Source organism: Amphibalanus amphitrite, unplaced genomic scaffold (genome assembly GCF_019059575.1).
Source record: "Amphibalanus amphitrite isolate SeventyFive unplaced genomic scaffold, NRLGWU_Aamphi_draft 000039F_arrow, whole genome shotgun sequence".
In the NCBI taxonomy this organism is placed as follows: Eukaryota; Metazoa; Arthropoda; class Thecostraca; order Balanomorpha; family Balanidae; genus Amphibalanus; species Amphibalanus amphitrite.
In genome coordinates, this window is record NW_024881535.1 from 1,345,001 (window position 1) to 1,367,518 (window position 22,518).

Consider the following 22,518-nt stretch of genomic DNA (forward strand, 5'->3'; position numbering starts at 1 on the left):
CCGTTTTAAGCGCTACAGCGGAACTTTTTATTAAAATTCACTTGATTTAGCCCACATGGCTGCCTTCATCAATCCTAAAAGCGGTCAGTTTGCAGACTGCATCATTGAACGGAATTACTGAATGTCATGCAAATGCAAATGGACAATTTCATTTCATTGGAACGTGATCTAAACATGACGCGTCTCAGAACACGTATGAAACATGTGAATATTTGAATTGTAGATAACTAAACCGCCAATCACTCGTCCCATCGGAATGGCCGAAGCGGAGCCAACAGTGTCTTCATCTGCCGAAGCCACTCACTCATCCAACCATTTGACGGTTACACTGGTGGTCTCCAGCCCAGTGGTCGAGCTTTCGTCTGCTGTCAAAGATGCCATCTCCGAAGAAAAAGAAGGGCCAGGTCAAACAGAATCTTCATCAGCTACAATCGCTCAGTCATCGAATTACTTAACGGTAGTTCCGGCGTTCTCGAATCCAGTTGTCGAGCTTCAGTCCACCTCTGATGCTGCTGCAGAAGAAAAGGAAGCGCCCGGTCCGGCAGAGTCCTTCGACATCGCCAGTCCTTGGGCACATCTCGGCATTAAAAGAACTGATTCCGGACTCCACGGAGTATTGAGCAGGCAAGAATCGCAATGTGACTGCGCCGATAAAAGTTGTGTCTTCGAAGCTGCCTATCCGAAAGACACGGAAAGAAATTCCATTGCGAACAGAATCAACGATTTCTGTTTTAGCCATTTCGGCCTGTGCTCCAACCCCGCAAATGTGAGGATTCAAACACCAGCCCACAAGCAAAGCGGAGGACATGGCGTCTGGTCATCGGACTTCCACTCGATGTGTGTGAAGCTCGCCGTGTACATCGGTACAACCGAGTACATCCTGGGTCCGCGGCTGGCCTGGCACTACGGCGGCTTCATATTCTACTTTGTCGTCATGTGTCTGGTCTTGATCTCTTCCTATCCCGCCAATTTCCTGGAGTCGCTGGCCGGTCAGTACTCGGCCAAGAGTGTGGTTGTGCTCTTAACTCAGCTAGGGCCGCTGTTCCGGGGCCTTGGCTACGCGATGCTGATCATCACAGGACTAATCATGGTGTACTATTCCGCTCATGTGGCCAAGGTATTCATGTATGCATACCACGCTCCACAAGTGTCTCTGCCATGGCACGACTGCAGTGCCGACTACAACTCAAAACACTGCTTTCTGGAAGAATTGGAGGAACACTGTAACAAAGGCTACAACCATAGCGTCTACTACGACTTCAAATGCATCCCGGCATCCACTTACTGCGTGCAGAACGGATACCACGAGTACAATGGATCACACTGCTTGCGCGATGCGCACACCAACATCACTTTAAGATGGATGGTGGATCACACCGAGCGCAGATTACGCAACGTCACAGCGGCGAACGCCAGCGAGGTGGGAAGCGTCGGAGAACGCTTCATTTCCTCCCGCGACTTCCACTACCACTACATCAGCGGCAGATACGAGTGCCAGAAGAACGTCTCGCTGCCCGTGTGCGAGAACAACGTCCGCGCGTTCCTCGTGGCGTACTGCGCCGTCTGGATCCTGGCGCTGCTGCCCTGCTTCAACCTCTGGGTGGCCTCCACCTTCGCCATGGTCGTCATCGTCGCCAGCCCGCTGGTCACCCTGCTGGTGATGACGCGAGTGGTTCTGTTCCCCGGCGCCTGGGCCGGCGTGTCCAACTTCTTCTTCGGCAGGGCCAACCTGGCGCAGCTTCTGACGAAGAACTTCTGGATGGATGCCTGCGGGATGACACTGTGGAGTCTCTCGTTCGGCACTGGCGTCATACCGACGCTGAGTTCGCGGGACCGGCTGCGTCACAACGCACTGCGCTCCTGCACAATCCTGGTGACGGCCGACGTGGTGTTCGGCCTCCTCAACAGCATCCTGCTGTTCTCTGTGCGAGGCCACCTGGAGCGGCACGTCGGCATCTCCAAGGACCAGCTACAGCAGCTGGATCACGACTCGGAGGCGCTGGTGTTCGTCGCCTTCACCACAATCACTGACGGCATGCCGCGGCCGCGCTTCTGGGGAAGCATCTACTTCGGCACGATGGCCGCCCAGGCGCTGGCCACCCTGGCCATGATCATGGTGTCGCTGGCGCTGAACCTGGTGGACGCGGTGCCGTCGTTCCGCGGTAGGCCGTTCTGGCTGGCTGTGCTGGTGGCGGTGGCGCCGTTCATCCTCTGTGCTACCGTACTGGCGGTGAGTGTCTTCCACGACGTGAGGCTGCCGCTCTACCCACTAGTGCGGCTTCAGCTGTCCTTCGTCGCGCTGCTCTTCATTGTGGTGGTCGGCTTCAAACTCTCCCGGCCTGAGTTCCGAGACCAGGTGCAGGTCCAGTTGGGGATCGACGCGCGCGGAGTCTGGCGACAGATGCTGGCCAGCTGGCTGGTCGTGTGTCCCTTCATCGTCCTGATAGAGATCCTGGGACAGCTCATGGTATATCGCTTCCCTCCAGTGCCTCCCGGGGGTCTCCCTACAGCCGTATTCGCCTACACGGCAGCGCTGTGTCCTCTCCTCGCCCTAGTGGTGGGTGCAGTGTACTCGGCACGAACCACGCCCTTCTGGGAGCTGTGCAACACGTCCAAGCAGTTTGGGCATCGAGAACGAAGGGCCCGACGGAGAACCCTAACCCCAGCGGTCAGTGCGCGCAGTAGGAGGTCGAGTATGCGCCGGGGAACGATAGGAGTGGTGAGAAGTCTGACGGCGGAGGATGCGACCAGTCGTAGGTCGGCTACGTCAGAGATCAGTGACGAGATGAAGACCGTGCTGGGCGTTCGATGAGGACGTGAAACGATACGAAAAAGGAGCGACTGAGTGAGTGAGCATTGCGGCAGTGCTACGCGAGATGAGGATATGACTCGGTGACAAGGTGAAGATTATGTGAGTGACGAGCCAGTGATGATACAGGTTTCTCAGGACTGAGCTGGTGGCCCGACGATGAGCTGAAGATTCCGAGTGGAGAGCCAGTAATGGTGTAAGGACGTGAACGTTGGGAGCTTAGCGAAGCCGATGTGTTTGTGTGTCTGGGGGTGCCGATGATGACGTTGAGTTGTGGAGCGAAAGCGCAAAAAATGATTCAAGTGTACAATGAGTTGCGCGCCGCCTTGCCAAGTCAGACGGAGCTCTTGGTTCTCGACTTGCCTCCATTCCAGTGTCCAAACATGCGACATTCCGATGTTCATGTCTAGATATGTCCCGCTGGTTGTGTTGACTGACACGCATAAACAAGTCCAATAAATATATCATGTGCTCAGTTAACGAATGTATCGTGGACTAGGCCGTTGATGCAGTTGCAACAGATGACCTGTGGATGAATGGATCCGTATGATCTGGAGCAAAGAAATTTCGCACAGACGGCGGAATTCAAAACCACAAAACGGCATCAGAAATTCCGCTTTCAGCTACAAATTACCCAAAAGCGGTTTCAGGTAATCAGCCAACGGGTGTCCACACTGAATTACAAGGCCACCACGCAACTCCCCTAATGTTGTCCTGCATTTCACAACCACCCCACGACAAACAAGTCAGCAAACTTGTCTCCCACTTCAAACAAAGTCGCACCAGGGAGTATCACACAACGTAACAATAAGTGACAAAGTGCCACCGGACCACCCCAATCGTGACGCAGGAGTGGGTCAACTATCAACGCACAGCGTGACGCGCCACGAAACATCTCGAGCGGCGTCACGGTTGTTACGAAGTGACGCGGGATGGCCAAAGTGAGCTGTATTTACCCGCCTCTGTCCCGGCGAGAGTCAAGGCGCCGAGTCGTGAAAATTGACCTTCATTTAACTTTGATAATTGAACCGTATTTCCCACAAATTATACCAAACATAAGTGGCCTTTAAAAATCGCTGGTCACAGGTCATAACCAGACTCGTTACGACGATTTATTGATTCGAAGTTTCTGTCAAAACACAGGATACCAACAACTGCACAAACTCAATCTAAAAAATCAATTGTCACTCACACTCACTCAACATACTACATATGTTCTGCTAATATCACAGTCTGAGGGGAAATCGAGCACAATCGATTCACCTTGAACATGAGCCGGGCCCAACGTCACAAGAAGTAGCATGACGTAGCGCGAGCTATTTTACGTTAACCCTGATGTCAAATCAGCGCCAACGGCATGCTACTGATGCTGTTGATGTAAGCCACATAACAACCTGACTCACTGGTTGAGCTTGCGAAACGCTACCCCCTCCTTTAAAACACAAGGAGACTTCATGAAGTCATACGTGGCATCACCTCAACATGAGAGCTAAAGGCAGTAAAAATGACCTCCTGAAGAACGTCGTCGACACCGATCTGTGGCCAGTAAGTTCGGTAACACCGCAAGCTCGTATGATGGCGCCACCCGTGGACATTAACTGCACAGATCAGGCGGCGTTCGTATCTGCAATGACGTCATATGACGTCACTACGTCCCTGCCGGCAGCACTGAAAGTCCCCCTTCTGTTACCCATTGCGGTGTCTTCCGTCAGCAAATCTCCCTTGACCACCTTGGCGTTTCCCTCCAACGATACCCTTCAACGAAAGCAACATCTTCCTTTACTTTTTCCCTAACTTTCCGTCAAGCTTTTCGCCATTTCTCGACCCTGCCTTGTTTCAACTCACACTGTCCTTAACCCGTCTCAATTTACCCTACCTACCCTACCGGCGGCGTCACCTTTTACTCTCCCCGCCATCCTCTCCCTTTCTCCCACCCTCTCTCTCCGCCCCTCTGCTCTCTGCACCGTCTGACCTGTGCTCTGCCCGCGCGGAACCGCCGCTCGTGGTTACCCCTCTCTCAGGATTCTCATCTGTCGTGGTCACCCCGGTCTCGGGTGACCGGAGAGTGAAGACCACAGGGAGTTCAGCCAGGCGGGGACACTGGCGCTCCAGCAGGCGGATCCACGAGAGGAGCGAGTCGCGACTGGAGGTGCCTGTGGGAGGGAGAGAGGGGTTTTAGTAAGGCCATATTATCTTGGAGATGGGCAGCTCGTTTACGCACATTGACCTCCATGATACAGCTTGGAGTGTTTTGTCTGTTGTAAGAAGAGACGGATGATTTTATTTTAACTCAACCATCATTTCCTATAGAGTTTCGACACATCAACTCACAAAAATCCGGACAACAAAGTATATTGATACAGATACAGACGGAAGTGATACCAAGTTAATGGTTCAATCTCTACTCGATAGAGGACAGCAAAAACCAACACGCCAGACGGATGGGTTAGTGGTGCTCTAAAAACGTAACAAGCCCGTTTGGCTAACACTATCACGTTCTCCAGCCCTTCCCGTCACGGAGTGTAACTGACCTGTGGCGCAGACGGCCATGATGGTGCCGTCCTCCTGTATGTGCACGCTGGGCGGGCGGACGTTCCAGGCCGTGCCGCCGGAGTCCGAGGAGGCCGCCTGACGGGCCCGCCGCCACGTCCAGTTCTCCAGGTACGTGATGTCTGCGGGGTGAGTGGAAAAGATAAATGGTGAGCAGAGATGGTGAGGAGTGGACATCGGTGAGCAGGAATGGTGGGCGGATACGATGCAGGAGCAAAGTAAGCAGAGTTTATTACCATAAATTGGGAGCAGTATGATGAGTAGAAGTGGATATGAGCGGGTACTGGGTAGAGTCAACAATGTTGACTCTATCGCGATGTCTCTACGTCAATCCGTATGATGCTGACTCAACATCATACGGATTGACGTAGAGACATCTCGATAGATGAGGCATAGTATGGAAACTTGCAAAACTTGACCTTGAGAAGCTCAGTATCCATTTTAACGAACTACGACTAGACTAGACTAGAACGACTAGAACTAAGAAAACAGCACGAAAGAGACCAACGAAACATCGCCTCTGTCTCGCTACCATTAAGATTAGCAGTCCCTTTTCGATAAGCCTTCCTCCATCCCTCTCTCCCCCTCTCCTCCCACTCCTTACCGTCCGAGTCGAGTCCCTCGTGCTGTCTCTGCGGCTGCGGCTCTGCTCTCAGCACAAAGTACGATATGGCCTGGTCCTGCAGCCACACGGTGTAGGCTCCCTCGACAAACAGCGGTTTGTCGGAAGGGTGCTCCTCCAGCAGACGGCGCTGCTGACCGCTCTGACCCGACACGATCCACGTGGAGTCGACGGCGTCCTCCGGCAGGTCGGACTCCTGACGGGAGAGGAAAGCGGAGGCATTGGTGACATGAGATGGTGGTCATGGCATAACATACAAATCAGACGAGAAGAGAGGGATCGGTTGCTGGGAGAATGTTGGAAATGTGACATAGAGATAGGATTTAAAATGCCGAGTTTCGTGAGAGGACAGCGAAAAGGGATGAGGTCAGTCAGATGCAAGGGAGAGGGATTATGCGACGATGTATCCATGCTTCGATACCGGGAGTGATTCCGAATACCGACAGTTAAAAATAAGCTTTCGATCTTGCAATGCACGATTAAACAATAGAATACGTTATTTTTCAGAAATCACATTCCATCTGATGAAAACGGCCCCCGGACACATCAGTCTTCAAAGATATCATACTCTCATAATCAAACACAAATCCGAACACAGTGCCCTCACACCACCCCCTTTCTTCCCATCTCACCGTGAATGTGGTGACCTCCGACCTCGCGTCCACCGATGTGATTTGTTTCACAGCCAGCTGGGCCAGTTGCTGCAGCTCGGAAGGCAGGGGCCGCGGCAGCAGCCACGGGGACTGGTTACGGAACTTGGGCATCCAGTACAGCATCCGTGCCAGCTTACGCACCGGGAACGAGAACTTGCCGAAGATGGTGATGAGCTGGTCGCGCAGTTCCAGGTCGGGGATGACGCCTGTGGGCCGTGGGCAGGGAGGTGTCATAATAATTCAGAATTATCGTGAAAGTAAGCTTTCGATTTCGATCATACCGATCATCGCACTGAACCATATGAAATATCATTCAATCACTGGTGACGTTCGTATATGAAAGACATAGAGGATTCTTCATGGCTCCGAGTAGAAGATAAGGATATCTTTTCCAAGCGGGTTACTGAAAAACCGAGCGACGAAGGAGCGAGGTTTTTCTGTTACACGCGAGGAAAAGATATCCGATCTTCCACGAGTGAGCCATGAGGAATCCTATATCTTTCTATGTTGAGGTTTATTCTTAATTATTTAAATATCATATTCAAATGTGAAATGAATTCATCTATGTAAAAATAGATTTAGAGTATTTTGGATTTATTTCATAAGTTTCATACACAAACAACCGTTAAAAATGGCTCGGTTATTGACCCATCATCACTTGAACTCTTGATTTTTAGCTTTGAACCCGCGAGACCTTATCTTCGCATCTCAGAGGGATGCAGAGATAACAAATTCTTATCCTTGCATCTCAGAGGAGTGCGAGATAGAAATATCCCTGCACTGTAGACCCGATGGCAAATAAACCTCAACTAGAAAGATAACGGTAAATCTTGGGCAAAACCAAAGCTGAAATCGATGAAACTGAATAGTCCACAAAACGAACTTAAACGAGGAATGTTTTTTTTCTCTCACCGTTATCCTCCATCTGCTGGAGCACGTCGATGGCGCAGTTCTGCTGCCGCGGGTAGTGCATAAACTCCACCTGGCGTCACAGAAATAACATCAATGTTGTTAGAAACGTGATGGATATGTCATCAGACTAGTCTGCACAGTGCACATTAAAACCACGACTGGGTTCAGCCACGACTCAAGCTGCGGCTTTCGCCACCAGTAATTATATGTTCTAGAATGAACAAACCTAAGTACATGACTTCTCCGCCAGTAAAACATCAAACACCGCACAACAGACCGACCCCACAGCGTCCTCACCTGAAACACGTTGGTGGAGACCATCTGTCCGACGGGGAAGACGCCCAGCACCTTCTTGTACGCCTCCAGGTCCTTGTGGACGCCGTAGTTTTCCATCTCACGGAGAGCCGCGTAGATGAACTCCACGTGACCGCGTTTGTGGACGGTCATCTCGTGGAACATGTCCATCGCAGCCAGATAGGTGTTCTTGTTCTTCTCCTGCAGGACATAGAAATAATACACGAATAAGAGATTACACAGGGACAACAGACATCCATGCACTGCATATTTGTAAAAAAAAAAAACAGAGTGGATTCTCCATAGTAGAAAGGTTTAGCTATAATACAGAAAGTTTTAATTCCAAAACAAAATTGCTTGACTTGATAAATAGCAAGATTTCTTCCATTCTAAATAGAGAAGGGTCTGATGGCAATGGTTTTAGGTAGAATCAGATGAGAAAATGATCTTAAAACAAATATCACTCTCACCTTTGCACCTCCAAAGATGGCATGTGGTACCAATTTGGTGTTCACATGTCCATCTCGTTTCTCCTTAGCCTGTGGCACGGCCACATGGATACCAGCGGTCTGGGTCACTCTCTGCTGCGGGAGCCGGGCGGCGCGGAGACGGCACCAGCTCAGCTGCAGCCCGCGCAGCTGCGTCAGCGCCAGACAGCGGGGCAGCATACTGGTCTACGGAGTGCTGCGGAGACAGGATGGGGTGGGGCACCTATTAGGTATGTCCAGCAGCATATGAAGTGGTACCAGTGACAGCAAGAACACAAAATGTTATATCTTGTCACTGAAAGACACATTCAGTAGGTAGGTAGGTAGGTACCTCTTAACAATTTGTACACAACATGAATAGAATGGGCAGTGACGGGATGTAGAATAAAGATGCAGACATCAACATGATATAGGAACACAATAAATCCAAATTTTCAACTTAAAATTATTTGCCACAATTGCAATATGAAAGTCAATATATTGAAAGTATGCTTGCTCAGTGCTCACTTCTCACCAAGGTTATAGCATGGATTAGGAATACTTTTGGAATACTTCTTCCATGGTTATTACATGGAATTATAGGCAGAAATTGTGCTCACAGTGCGAGGAGGCCAAGGCGGACTCAGTGACACAGATTCAGCAGAGTCGATCTTGATATTTGTTTCAAAGCTTATTCTTATTAAGCTTACGCTTATTCTTATGTTTTCCTACAGTGATAAGTGGCAATCAACGACCAAATATAAGTTTTTTTCTCAAATAAATACACTAAATTCATCCAAAGGAGACGGAACCCGTGGGACACAGCGTCGCATATGTCGCACAGGCGCAATCGAATGTCGACATTGTTTTAACTTAGTATTATAATCGACCTAAATTCAACACCAGTTTTTGTATGAATAAATACTTTGACATTTTTGTGCTCAAAGGTCATTTCTACAATCACAAAAGTATTCTTATCCACAAACTATGTTTAATTTAGGATAAACAGGTTAGACATTCCTAGGACAGTATTTTAGGAAGAGAACTTGTTCAGAAACTGCGCTGTTGCGTCAATCGGTCAGCTGTCGGCAAATAGCCACAGGTTAGGAGGAATTTTAAAGAATTTCTTTGGAGTTTCTATGAATTTCAGGTGTGTTATTGGAGCATAGATATTTTCATCCCTAGCTGTTCTTAACGGATATATTTTCAATGTTTTTTCATTAATTGCATTCTTATTTTACATCATTAATTTGCCATTAATTTGCCCGATTGCGACTACCATTATATAGGCTTGACATACAGCAGTAAAGCAGTTTGAATTATTTTATTTTATCTCAATCTTGATCTATTGCCTATTTATCCGAGGCCAGGCAGTTATTTGCTATACTTGCGGTGATAGTATGCAACCTATTTACCAGCAAATATATTGCTGCCTTTGATATTAAGATAATTAATGTTTGTCCTGAATATATCATGCATGTGGATTTACAGCAGATTTTGCCAGACATCTGACACTTGTAAAACAAAAATCAAGAACAGGCCTCGTAGGTGTGTGATGCCTGCAAGAACGATATTATTTCACTCTAGTTAACATTTCAAATGGTGTGGTAGATTGAGAACTGTTCATGGATGTGTTGTTCATTGAACTATATCAATATGCATTCATAGACATCAGCATTGTCTTATTCAGGAAATAGGTAGCCTAAATAAATGCTGTGCCAATGGCATGCTTGTAGCAGGCAGGTGAATGATGATATTGTTTTAAGGTTATGGGAGGCCAGGAGAAAAGCTATATGTTGCTTCATTTTTTAAGTTTAAATATTTATATTCTTATGGGCCTATCTCATGTGAGGCACCCAAATCTGTACCACTTACCTATATCAATTTCTAATCACATATTATTCATTTTCACAGACTTCTGATTGGGTTGTTTGACACAAAATCTTCACCAGTCACCACAGTCTAAGACTCTTCCAGGATTAATTATTGTCATTGAACTCCATCAATCAAAGGGATGAGGATCAATCTTTCACAGAAATAGGCAATATATATTTTTAATCTTTGCATAGATAACAGTAAAACTATATAAGATATCATTTTTATATATCAATATCAATGATATTTGCTTTGGAGATGTTTTCCAAAAACTTTGCTTAACATTTTTTAAAAATAATATTCCATGGAAATGCAATCAGTGCATAGTTTTAATAGTTCTGTCTATTACAGGTGAATCGGTGAAAGCTGGCTGATAGTTTGCCGCATTGTTTCGCCAACCTCCCTGTAGCAAGCCAGCATCAAGATCACCCTTAGCCTCTCTTCATTCAATCATGATTGAGGTCACCTGCAACGACCGACTGGGAAAGAAAGTCCGCGTCAAATGTAACCCGGACGACACCATCGGCGACCTGAAGAAGCTGGTGGCCGCGCAGACGGGCACGCGCTGGGACAAGATAGTGCTGAAGAAGTGGTACACCGTCTTCAAGGACCACATCACCCTGGAGGACTATGAGATCCATGACGGGATGAATCTGGAACTCTACTATCAGTGATGTGCTGTGGCCTGTGAGGACGATGGACGAGATGTCACAGACGATGTGGTACGGGCTCGTGAACTGTGGTGAGCTGGCTTCAAGAGCCACGTTCGTCATCAACAGCTGTGTTGGCATCATGCGTCATCGGCTGAAACGATGACGTACAGTCATGAAAGCCGCACGGGATTGACGCTGTGTGGCGGTTATTCGCATCTCATGTGTCTGGTGATCGTGGAATCGTGCCGCCGTTACAGCGCCGACGACCGTTTCAGCCACGGTCGTAATCGCTTTGTGCGTATACCTGGTGGGTGCGCAAGTCAGTTTGAACATGTGTACCTCGGTCAGTCTCTGTAACTGGAATTGATGACTCTTGCTGCGTGCTGCTCGAAATATTGTGACGTGCTGCTGCTGCGTCCCAGGATTTTGTCAGGGTTACTTTTGTGAGTGACATAGCCCACAGAAAACGCTTAGCCCGATATTTCAGAAGCTGTTGAAAATGTCACGTTAATTACGTATCGCTATTCCAAGCTGAAATAACTTATCCAGACTTATCTAATAGATGATTCATCTATTCATCTCCCTTCCGATGCTATGCTGTTTGCTATGTCGTGCCACTAAGGGTGTTATTGATGTTTTTCTTACTTTGCTTTTTGACAAAATACCAATTGTCAAGACTTGTTTGTTATCGTATTTCCTTGCGGACGGGAGAAACCCGAAGCTGCGGTATCTTCATTAATCATTTCCATTTCAACGATAAATGCCAAAATGAATATTGCACACTTCTTCACTAATATCGTGCTATGAAGCGAACTTTATGAGTTAAGTAAGTAAAGGCTTATCCACATGCTTGTATTATTCATCCGTTCATAATATACACGTTATATCGATATCATACAATTATCAACATTGCGATCATCCACATTGCAAATGTGCACAGGAACACAAGCTCAGGTAGGCAGAGGCTAAAACTAGCAATAAATATCGTCCTACACCCCCCTGGGTACCCAGCGATGGCGTCTTGGATACGCATAACACACTTCCCGGCAAACACGGGGAAATCATGGTGGTGGGCACGCTATGTGGCTTTATGGGAACGGGCAACGCGGCTGGATCGTAATAGGAAACGAAACTATCCAACGCAGGAAAATCAATGATCGAGCCCTTCAACAATGATGCACACACGTCTCGCAGCACTTGGTAGATGGTTAATTTACCCGCCAGTATTAACCCCTCGTTAAAATACACAGCTCCATTCACATCATCCCCTCTTAGATGTCTCACCACCTGATTCTCACACCTCTGAAAGACAGGTCACAATGCCCAATAGACACTCTACTTCGGCCAGTCCGGACGCTGCTCTTCACGACAGATTTCCACCGTCCCAGCTGCCGTTCTACAATCAGAGCGGCTGATCAGCGCGTTAACCCTATTCCTGGCGGGCTCCGCCGGGACAAGAAACTGGCGGGGGGGGGGGGCCGATTCGGCCCCCCCCCTGAGATCTCGAGAACGAAGCAAGATAGCGACAAACGGTAAACGGCATCGGATACGCACGGTCAAGATCTACAATTTTTACAAAGGTCATTTTCAGGTCAGGTCAAAGATGACGTCACAGGGGTCGAAAAAGTCAAAATGGCGGCGCTAGATATGGGGAGAGTTTTTCTCGAATAACTTTCGAATTAGTCAAGATAGGAACAAACTAAGGGCATCATCGTGATCCTCTCGTCAATCCGCATCGAATGATATATATGTTGACCTCGCAAGGTCAAGGTCAAAGGTTGACCTCAGGTTACGTGACCTCGAGGTCATCATGTATATCATTCGATGCGTCTTGACGAGCTGAACACAATGAGACCATCCACGCGTCTGTATCTTGTTCCTGTACGGAGTTATTGGCCAAAAACCTTTGGTGACCTTTGATGACGTCACATGACCTCACAGCTGCCCAACAGCAAAACAGACCTCAAGGTAGTGAAGGTTGATCGTATATGAAGTCATGTATGGTATATGGGGCCATTCCGACCCGTTTTAGTGGTAAAAACAGGGAGTTGATTTTTCCCCCATTGACTTATAATGGGAAGGTCGCGAAACTGACCTGACCTTAGGTCACCGATATCAAAATTCCGAGATATACAAATTGCACATACTGGTACCCTAACTAAAGCCTGAAGAGAAGAAATTGATCGGTCAAAAACTCTAGCTCTGGCGTGATTGCAAACTTTTCTGAGGTAGGGTCACCAAACCGCCTCTGGTGACCTGACCTGAGGTCAGATCAACTCAAAATTTTCAGACATGTTGCGTAGAAGCCTTTTAGGAAAAGTCAGAAAATTTGAGCTTCCTAGCTCAACGCGTTTGGGAGAAATAACCAAAAAACCTCAGGGGGGGCTCCTGAGGCCCCCCCCCCCGCCAGGAATAGGGTTAAATGCTAGGCAAAGCACGGACAAGACCCAGCCAGTTAGCAACCACAAATACGCACGATACACTGGAATGATACGGACCGGCAGAAAACGGAAAACTTCCCGAAATTTAGGGTAGCTTTCGAGCACACAGCAGTTAGAGAATAATTATCAGGCCACATTTTTACGTGATTCCGACCTCAGAACACCAGTAACTTGCCACGAAGCGTGATCACACTGAGGGACCTTTCCGCTAGAGCGGTAACGTATACCGCTGTCGCGACCGACTGTCCACATAAGGGTCACCCGATAACTCTGGTAACACGGAACTGGTAACTCGATGTCAGAATGAGGAGTCGAACGGGAGTCCCAGGCAGTGCGGAGGGGTTATTACCTTCAGCTACCGCCCCCCCCCCCCTCCCCACACTGGACCCTACCAACAACGTCTCCGTCCTGATCCACACATAGCAGCCAATGCCAATCACCTCGGCGTTCAGCTTTGGTCCGACTGATGTATGACCTACATCACTCCGCACTCAACGGCAGTCTCAATTTCAACATCATCGGCGCAGTCTTACAACGTCTTCCGCTCCTACTGCTGCTGAGCTGTCTCAGAACACAGTCTCTGTAGCATCCACTGCCACACACCTCCCAACATCTACTGCGACGTGCCTCGATCCTCCTCCATTATGATCCGCATTCTATTCATCCCAGCCGCTGCTGCCAGATCAGCCACTTTAGCACCAATCTTCGCCATCTAGCCACATCTTCCTTCCCGAGTTCTCCACTCTGCGAGCCTCCCAGGTCATCTGAGAGTTCCCCACACACTGAGACTTCCCTAGCAGTCAGTGCTATCGCTAGGTATCCTCACCCAGTTCCAAGAACTGCGCGTACAGCTCCCGCCGACACTCTCCCTTGGCCGTGAAGCCGTACTTGTAGAAACTGCCGTCGGCGCACACAACTGAAACAGAGCGAAAGGGAGGGTTAGGCCAACAACTCAGGTAAAGGGTGTGAGATCAATGAATCGGTCGCTAAAACAGAATTCAGCTACATAGAAGTGTTGCAATCGATTTACAGTAAAATATCAAGTGTTTTCAAACGATTTCATGCCCAAGATAGCCGATAGGACAATGTTTAATATTACGCAGTGCACACCTGATAGATTAATTCGGCATCTATTTGATCCGTCGGTCAACTATTTACTCGGTATTGATTTTATTGTGAAAAAAACTTGGTGTCATCTATATTACTCCCCCGCCCATTTCACTGCCCTTCTCTCCCTCCTCCACTCACCAATGACGGACTTGTTGTCGGCTCCAAAGGCACAGACACACTGCGGGCCGCCCGGCACCTGGAACCTTCCGAACGACCAGCGGGAGTTGAAGTACTTGGGGAGAAGCGCTGCCGCCGCCGGCACCAGTCTGGGAGGGAGACACGGGTCAATGTGGGGTCAGAACGGGGTCGTCAGCGAATGGTCGGAACGGGAATCACGGGACATGGTGGCGGATCAGTGTTAGTAGCGGGGGTTCATTAGCGAGCGGTCGGTACTGGAATCGATGGCCAAGGTGGGGTCAGTGTTAGTTGTACAAATACAAATTAAAATACAAAAGTAGTCAACGTGGGGTTTATTAGTAGATCATGGGTTAAGGTGACCACAGAACACTGCTCGAGCAGTGCCTCTTTAATAAAAGGCACAACGGTACCCTAAGCCGACCAGCCTAAGCATCATTCTGTGAGCATTGAGATGGTCATGAGCATAAATATTGAGCAACGACGAAATCCGTCGCCGCTGTAACTCGCGCGGTGCCCTCCATCCCTCTGTGCCTTACCCTGTCTCCTTGGCCTTGTGCTCCTCCTCTACGGCGAATACGTGCACCGTGCCGTGGTCGCTGGAGACGCACAGCAGAGACGAGTCGTGGTTGAAGTTGATACTGTACGCGACGGGGGAAGAACGTGTCAGATAGATAAGTCTGAGATAGGTAGTTATCTTATATCTAAACCTCAACGTGTATGCGTCAGTCAAAGAATAGAATTATCGGTACATTCAGAGTCTTTTTAATCCTAGTGTTGGTTGGTTTTGGATTTTGGGCCAGACTGTGGACTGTGTACTACACAGGCATGGTGTTTAGATCATCGGTGCACTCGGTAACAGGTATTTATGGAGATTGTAGCACTTAGCAACCGTAAAACACAAAAACACACGAAACGATCTCAAGGGCAAACACGTTCACTTCACCCTTGTTTTCGTTTAATTTACCAGCTAAGCCATGAATCATAACGAAAGTCACGCGAAGTAGCTTGGCGGTGATATTCAACACTTTGGCTTGACGCCAAGAATACATGTCAAGCCGCGATCACACCAGGCACAGCTGTTAAGGCGACTTCCAGTGTTTCAGACAAAGGAAATGGATCAAAACACTTGTACGGCCGAAATAAAACACAAATGATGCTTAAAAAGTGGCCGAAAATAAAGATACCCCGAACTCGTTTCGGTGTATTGACCACCATGTTCTCGCACTCCTTTAGGAGCCTGTGAAGACTGACCAGGTATAGCCGCACTACTTACCAGTAGATGTGGGCGTTGTTGGCGCCCCTCCGGAGCTCGCAGAGAATGTCACCGGTCGACGTGTCGAACACCCGTATCAGAGTACCCTGGCAGCCGGAAACACAGCGGTCAGAGAAAGCCGAGACGATATTACGAGACGGATAACGCGACTGCACAGACTAGCACCATGCTATAATGATCAGACAGAGTAGGGTAACTGCAGAGGAATAAGAAGACGAACGCACCGTATGTGTGCACCCATAAAGACGCAAACGCAAGTTACGTACGCAGGTGTGCGATTCGAAGCATGACAGATTATCATTCAGGCAATCATTGACAGCCAACACTTTTCTACTGGCAGTCGTGGAAAATGGCCAGAGTCTCTCTGCATTACTAAGCAATCAAGCAGCCTTGCCCCGTACCTTCTGACTGGCGGTGGCCAGTCGCGTGCCGTGCAGGTTGAGCTGCAGGCAGCTGAGCGCCGCCTCGTGCGCAGCCACGTCCAGGGGCGGCCGGGAGGTATCGGCCAGATCCACCAGGTGCACGTGACCCGTCCGGGAGCCGGGGAAGGCCAGTAGGGAGGCGCTCGAGTTGGGGCACAGCACGCACAGACCTGGCGGGACGGGAAAAGACAGATAAAGACGGCCCCTTACGCTGTCCTAGAAAGAGAATGCAAACAAGTCGGTTTTTACATAATGTAAGCGAATGGTGGATAACGCTACGGTAGTGAGAGCTAGTGTCGCAGATTATATGTGATGCGTTCACACCGATGAAGAACAGCTGGAAAATCCCAGTGCATGACAGCAAGGCATGGCCGAAAACACGGATGACGCAATGATCGATGACTAAGAAGTTTACCGAGTTGACCGTTACAATGACGGTAAAAGTGTCATGTGGAGCCTTTAAAATGGACCAACAAAGAGCTGATGCAATGTTACACACTTCATCGTTTTTACCAGTCTAGAGAACGAAAGCCAAATGAACCTGAATTTGACACCAACACACCAAGGCTTTGATGTCCTATAACCACGAGTCGCCCGCTCTCACCCTGCGGGTTGTAGGAGGTCGGGAACACATGCAGCGCCTGCGGCTGCTGCATGAACGTGTACACCTTGATCATGTTGTCGAGGACGGCGACGATCCGGTCCCGACGGAGGCGCACGGCACGCACGTCGCTGAAAAACTCCAGCTCGATCACCGTGCGCTTCTTCAGGTCGTCCCAGATCATTACTGAGGAATAAAACACAGGAGGCTGGTTAGGAAGGTCAGGTAATGACAAGTTGATGACAATGATGGAACAAAAGTGTGGAGTAACGCGATGCTTTCCCGGGTAATTGATGCGTGATGAACCGCCGGAAGTTACTCGAGGTATTCCTTCTCATTAAATATGTCACCTCGATGGATTAAATTTGTCTTCATGCTCATGTGGTTGGGAGTTTGACGTACCGTTGGTAGACTAATTGACCGTTATCTCGATGGAATAAATGACCGTTTTTCTTGCAAACAGTGGCTCTAGATAAATTATTTTGTTCCCATGTAAATCTCAACTTGAAATGCTTAATGAGCTGATGCTAGCCTACCTTGCTGGATGATTCAACTTCATACTGCTTACCACACAGTTATTCAACAGGTGTCCACTTTGACCAGGGCTGCCCTAGTTACCTTTGTTGGGCGGGTACTTTGGACTACTTCCGCCGCCGACCAACGCCACGTAGTTGCAGCGGAACAGCATCTCCACGCTGCCGATGCCGCCATCAGGCCAGTCCTGGCGGACCTTCTCCTTCAGCGGATCACAGTTGTAGATGCGGAAACCGTTGTCGGTGCCGCATGCAAAACATCCTGTCAGAGGAGGAATGTGAGAATGGGGCAGGGAAAGGGTCAAAGGAGATAAAACGTCTTTAAACAATTTTTAATTTCAGGGCCTTCAAAACGTAGCAATTTTGATAATACCCTAACAGTGTGGGGCATGGGCTTGATGACTCTGGGCAGACTTGAGTTTAAGCGGCCTGCTTTTGTTGTGCCACATTGTCTTCCTCCTCACCTAGTCCGCAAGGTGCCCGTCTAGTGATTCAGGTCAGCTGACAATTGGTGAGAGGAGAGGCCATGCTAGACTCAGGAGAACTGTAATGCCATCTTTTGGTAACGTAAGTAAAGTAGGTACCTACCCTCTGAAGGCTGACAAAGGGAATCCAGTCATCAAACCAAAGTTTTCACATTCAGAACTGGAACCTGACTTTATTGTCACCTTGCATTTAGATGGAAACTTAGGTTCTTTACCCCCACACAAAAATATCAGCATTACAGTGGACAGTGGAAGGAACCCACCTACCTTGGTCTTGGTTGAATGTGGAGAAAAGCAGTCCATTTGCATGAGGAGGATTGCAATTCATGCTCATCTTGTATCAGATAACAACTTGTGACTCAAGTACCTATGTGGTTGATACTTTCAGCTTCGATATTGATGCACTTATGTCATATGTGTGGATTATTTCAGAATATGAACAATGTGCATCAAATTAAAAACAAACTTGACCGAGAAAATTGCCAAATTAGACCGCTAATTTCAAGGTCCCATTTATAATTCACAGCATGTGATGCCTCTCGGGTCACAAACACACTCTTCAAGATCACTTCAGGAAGTAATCATCCCGCATCAACGGTAATAACACCTTTAAAATGAAACAAAATGCTCCTAAATGCCTCAGCACCGAACACAAAAGAGGGCTCTCTCTATCGTCTGGAGGTTTCGAAAGATGCTCTCCAGAGATGGCGCTAGTAAATTTGGCTGACATGACGTCATGCTAAAAAGTGATGGTTTTTGTGAGAGCAAATGTAATAATAGTTGAAAATTTTGTACTTTTGCTTAATTAAGAAAAAATAAATATACAATTGTTCAAAACAGCGTTTTCTTCATTCATCCTTCATTGTTTTAAGAGGAATATAGACAGTTTAAATATTTTTTCTTGACCGCAATTCGCACACGCACTAAATTAAAAGCTGGAGTTTTGTGCGTTCGTAAATCGTGATTTGAGAAAATAAGTTGACAATAATCTTTTGCACTTTTGCTTTACAATCATTTTTCAATGCAGATAAATGCATAAATTATTCGAAAATAGGCATATCTTTGAAATATTATGATTTTCCACAAGCAAATTTTCCCAAAAACTTGAACTACTTACAACTGACGAACGCATCCAATAATCTGGATGTCTTAGGATGAGTTCGTCATTTTTTCCGAAGGAAATACGATACAGTTCAAGCTATTTTACCGATTTATTAGGGTACTTTTGCCAATGAATTAATAAATAAATGACAACAATTAATCTCATTATCAACCATACTCGGAAGAACTTTCTTCGCATAAGCGCGAACACATCCGCGCTTTCATGAAAAGTCACGCCTGTAGATGTCAGGACTGCTGCTTTATGTTTCGCAAGGTGGCGCAGCGCGCAGGGTACCGACTACCGAGGCTGAGGTCTCCAGACTCTCCACCACGATTTAACTTGGAAATGGCCGATGGGGAAGGTCTCACCCAAAAACGGACGCCCTTTTACACAGCTGCATAAAGAGAATGAATTATTAGCATAGCTGACCACACGTCCCCTCCCCCTCTCCGCCCCAGCTCAATAGGAAATATCGCCTATTTTCCTTAGTCAGTTATATTCTGACTAATTTCTCACTCTTCCCAGTAAACCTTAACATGCATGATGCAGATGTCCACTGCGTAAGTCGTGTGCTTTCGTAAGTGTGCCAACTATATAGTGTTGCCTGCCTACACTCTACAGTACAGCCTACTGCTTCCCCATTGTCGTTATAATTGGTGATTCTCAGGTCAAAAGTTACACAGTGGTCTCAGAGAACAATCGTTTCAACAAATTAACGATTCAAACCGTTGCATTCTACTTATATTCCGGTCAGTTCTGCTACTAAACGATTCCGGCAAAACACTCTTTAGGTTATGTATTAGCGAACCACCACACAAAATTCGCCCAATCAATGGTCAGTTATTACTGCTGGGCTGAACCGTCATACGCTATATAGCCTATTATATAGCCTAGTCAATATTTTCAGAACGATACTGACTGACGAAACACAACGTATTCGCGGATTCGCACATACGTTGGCACCCAGGTGGCCTGTCAGCAGCCGCACAAATCCGCACAGCGCAGCCGGGATTTGACATTGAGATGGTACACCGTAAAGCATGCCTTTCCACACAGGCACAAGCACAGGGACACAAATTCTCAAAATCCAAACTTATTCCAATACTGGTCAATTACGAATAGGCATAAAGTTTTGAGGTTTTCTCATGTTCATTCTTCTTTCAACACACGCGGCAGACTGCAGCAGCTGCAGAACATCTCACAGAGCTGCGCTGGATGCAGTCATGAGCTGGGACACGGTTTGTGACCAATGACCGATCGGGGGTGCCAGCCTCCTCCCGGCACGCGATGCACTGGCCGCCGCGCAGTCGATGTCGGGGCACCGCCGGCATTCGCCGACAGGGTTCCATCCGATTCGGTGTATTGGTGGCAGCCCGAACAGTGACCCACGCGAAGCTGGCGGACGTCGATGGCCGATGAGCGATGCCCTTCCGCGACCGGCGGTGGCAGTCGGTCCCACATCAAGAACAGATACCAGTCATGCGGTCAGTCGGCGACGGCGCTGTCGCGAGCCGATCTGATGGTCGCGCGGTGGGCGTTGCCGACGTCCACCGGGACCGTCGACTGGGGGAGCGCGGCCGCCTCTTGGCCGCCGCCTCTGGTCGGCGAGCTCGTTGCGCTGTGGGACGGCATCCACTGCAAGTCGTTCACTGTGAAGCGGTCGTTTGACCGGACCTGGCAGGCGGGGAAAGGGGGCCTCAGATGAAGTAAAACCATCCCTCAGGCCAGCTTGAACTGGCTCTCCACCTCACCATGTTAGATAAGCGGACACCCTCGTGATCATCGCAGCGATGATTGCCAATTGGTGTGTCATTATGGGAGAGGATGCCAGCCTCCTTTGCAAGATAGTCTGCCTTTAACATAGTGCAGCCCGACCCATTGCCTGTGGCGCAGACTGGGCTTGATAATGCAGTGCAGGACACACCAAACGTAAGCGGCCATCTGTACCCCCTGTGCAGTAGGGCTGACTCAAGAGCCCAGAGTTGCCCTCCCCCCCACCATTCTGTGCACGTGATAACTGGATGGGACATGCCATGGTCAGCATCTGTTCAAAAGCTGCCCTAAGCATGTAAAGCTCCACTGGCATGCTCAAGCATGGTCACAGTCAGTTCTCACTTCTCAGTTGAACCTCCAATGGAAACCCATCACAAAGTAGAGATCAGGGCGCCTCTCACACTGCAGCACACTCAACGACTGAGGCACCATCTCATCACTTGCAGGTGGTTCTTGCCAGGAGCAATGCCAGCCACGCACATCAGGTGATAACAGCAGTGTACAACTGCAATCTACAAGCATCCATGTTCTTTCTGGTTTTCTCCTGTTGAGATCCACTGCCATGCATGAACTTGATGGGCTTTTGTTGCGCTCCTCCCATGTGCAGACAGGTTTCTGCTGAAACAAAGCAAAGCAAATGTGATTAATAATGGCCCTGTTTCACCATCCAGACACTGTGTGCACTGGTAGCTACGGCATACCATAGCATCACTCAAATGACGTTGCATGTGACCTCTTAGTTTATGATCAATCGCGTTTGGAACAGAGTGAGAGGTTCTGAAAAACCGTACCAAGAACAGAGGTTTGAGTTCAAATACTGCTAGCATGCTGCTGGTGCTGGTACCGCAGCGTGCTAGCGTTCTGGGATGCTGTCATAGCTTAGCGTCACAGTGAAGTTTGTTGACACTGCCATGGAAACCCAATGCTCTGACACACGCAGCGCACTGCAGTGCTGAGCACTGCAGTGCGTGCTCTGCCGTGAAACACCACCCATGAACGTTGGTTGCATGACCAGGATGGAGCAGTGTGGCAGACAGTGATTTCAATTTTAATTGCACTTCCTAGAGATTAAAATGTTGTTGGTGAAATTGCTATTCATTATTCCTATTACCATTGTCTAAATTTCACATTTTGATTTCAAGACAGCATCAGCATTGACATGTTATATAAAATAAGGTTTAGACTTCAGGTGGTCCCGGGTTCAGCTATTAAGTAAAACAAGGGCAAAAAATTGTCAAAAAAATATTTTTAAAAAATACCTGCCTTCATCAACACCTCATCTAATCTAACCTCATCCTCATCTAACAAGGCCCTAATAGCAAAAACCGTTTGAATAACAATGTAATATTTTGCAACCGCTGCACCATTACTGTCACGTACGCTATCCCTAGATTGGTTGCTGGTAAGTAGTGGTTGTCGTCATCAACTCGTCATGCAGCAGCTGATTGGGATGGGCGGGGCCTATTTTTATCCAGGCGATAGAGAGAGCCCAAAAGAGCTATGACCGCGATTGTAGTCAATGGATGTAAACAAACCGTAACCACTAAAACAATGCAAAATTTAGGATGGGCCTATTTTGCTGCTAGCGCATTCAAGCCAACGATGTCCCTCGAGAAATCTGTAGCGTGAGGTGAACGGGAAAGAAGACTAAATATTGACAACACAAGACATCCATATAGTTCTCTGGTACCAATCCCTCCTAAAAAATCATTCTACCAGCCCGTCTCCAATCAAGCAGCAGATTGGTCGTAGTAGGCGAATCCGCCGCCAGAGCAAACATTCGACCGCCAGCAGCAGACTCGCGA

General features: G+C 48.2%; 3 protein-coding genes across 4 annotated transcripts; 1 reads left to right on the top strand and 2 right to left on the bottom strand.

Annotated features, from left to right (window-relative positions):
* Positions 1-835: 835 nt before the first annotated feature.
* Positions 836-2,812, top strand: LOC122374530 (sodium-dependent proline transporter-like). The gene has a single exon (XM_043353341.1). It carries the CDS (start codon positions 836-838, stop codon positions 2,810-2,812), a length of 1,977 nt encoding a protein of 658 aa, XP_043209276.1.
* A 1,091-nt stretch (positions 2,813-3,903) lies between these two features.
* Positions 3,904-9,363, bottom strand: LOC122374464 (evolutionarily conserved signaling intermediate in Toll pathway, mitochondrial-like). 2 transcript variants are annotated; one of them, XM_043353242.1, is made up of 8 exons: positions 8,928-9,363; positions 8,311-8,524; positions 7,844-8,041; positions 7,547-7,616; positions 6,614-6,840; positions 5,964-6,177; positions 5,341-5,481; positions 3,904-4,962 (listed from the first exon to the last, which is right to left on the bottom strand). In XM_043353242.1, the coding sequence occupies exons 2-8, from the start codon at positions 8,506-8,508 to the stop codon at positions 4,703-4,705; spliced, it is 1,308 nt and encodes a 435-aa protein (XP_043209177.1). In that variant the 5' UTR covers positions 8,509-8,524; positions 8,928-9,363; the 3' UTR covers positions 3,904-4,702. The 2 variants fall into 2 exon arrangements, with proteins under 2 accessions (XP_043209177.1, XP_043209187.1); XM_043353252.1 differs by having other exon boundaries at positions 8,899-9,219.
* A 2,303-nt stretch (positions 9,364-11,666) lies between these two features.
* Positions 11,667-18,514, bottom strand: LOC122374474 (WD repeat domain phosphoinositide-interacting protein 3-like). The gene is made up of 8 exons (XM_043353264.1): positions 18,106-18,514; positions 17,439-17,615; positions 16,824-17,006; positions 16,199-16,389; positions 15,798-15,883; positions 15,061-15,162; positions 14,525-14,652; positions 11,667-14,192 (listed from the first exon to the last, which is right to left on the bottom strand). The coding sequence occupies exons 1-8, from the start codon at positions 18,170-18,172 to the stop codon at positions 14,089-14,091; spliced, it is 1,038 nt and encodes a 345-aa protein (XP_043209199.1). The 5' UTR covers positions 18,173-18,514; the 3' UTR covers positions 11,667-14,088.
* Between the last annotated feature and the right edge of the window lie 4,004 nt (positions 18,515-22,518).

What these genes read in the sequence shown, in the direction of transcription:
- LOC122374530 (XM_043353341.1), top strand. Translation starts at nt 836, where the DNA reads ATGTGTGTGAAGCTCGCCGTGTACATCGGTACAACCGAGTACATCCTG.
- LOC122374464 (XM_043353242.1), bottom strand. Translation starts at nt 8,508, where the DNA reads ATGCTGCCCCGCTGTCTGGCGCTGACGCAGCTGCGCGGGCTGCAGCTG. An exon ending in TCTCCACCAACGTGTTTCAG is followed by an intron (nt 7,617 to 7,843) that starts GTGAGGACGCTG and finishes CTGTGACGCCAG; the next exon opens with GTGGAGTTTATGCACTACCC. An exon ending in CGGAGGTCACCACATTCACG is followed by an intron (nt 6,178 to 6,613) that starts GTGAGATGGGAA and finishes CTCTCCCGTCAG; the next exon opens with GAGTCCGACCTGCCGGAGGA.
- LOC122374474 (XM_043353264.1), bottom strand. Translation starts at nt 18,172, where the DNA reads ATGAGCATGAATTGCAATCCTCCTCATGCAAATGGACTGCTTTTCTCC. An exon ending in GACCTCCTACAACCCGCAGG is followed by an intron (nt 16,390 to 16,823) that starts GTGAGAGCGGGC and finishes CCGTCCCGCCAG; the next exon opens with GTCTGTGCGTGCTGTGCCCC. An exon ending in CGACAACAAGTCCGTCATTG is followed by an intron (nt 14,193 to 14,524) that starts GTGAGTGGAGGA and finishes GCTCTGTTTCAG; the next exon opens with TTGTGTGCGCCGACGGCAGT.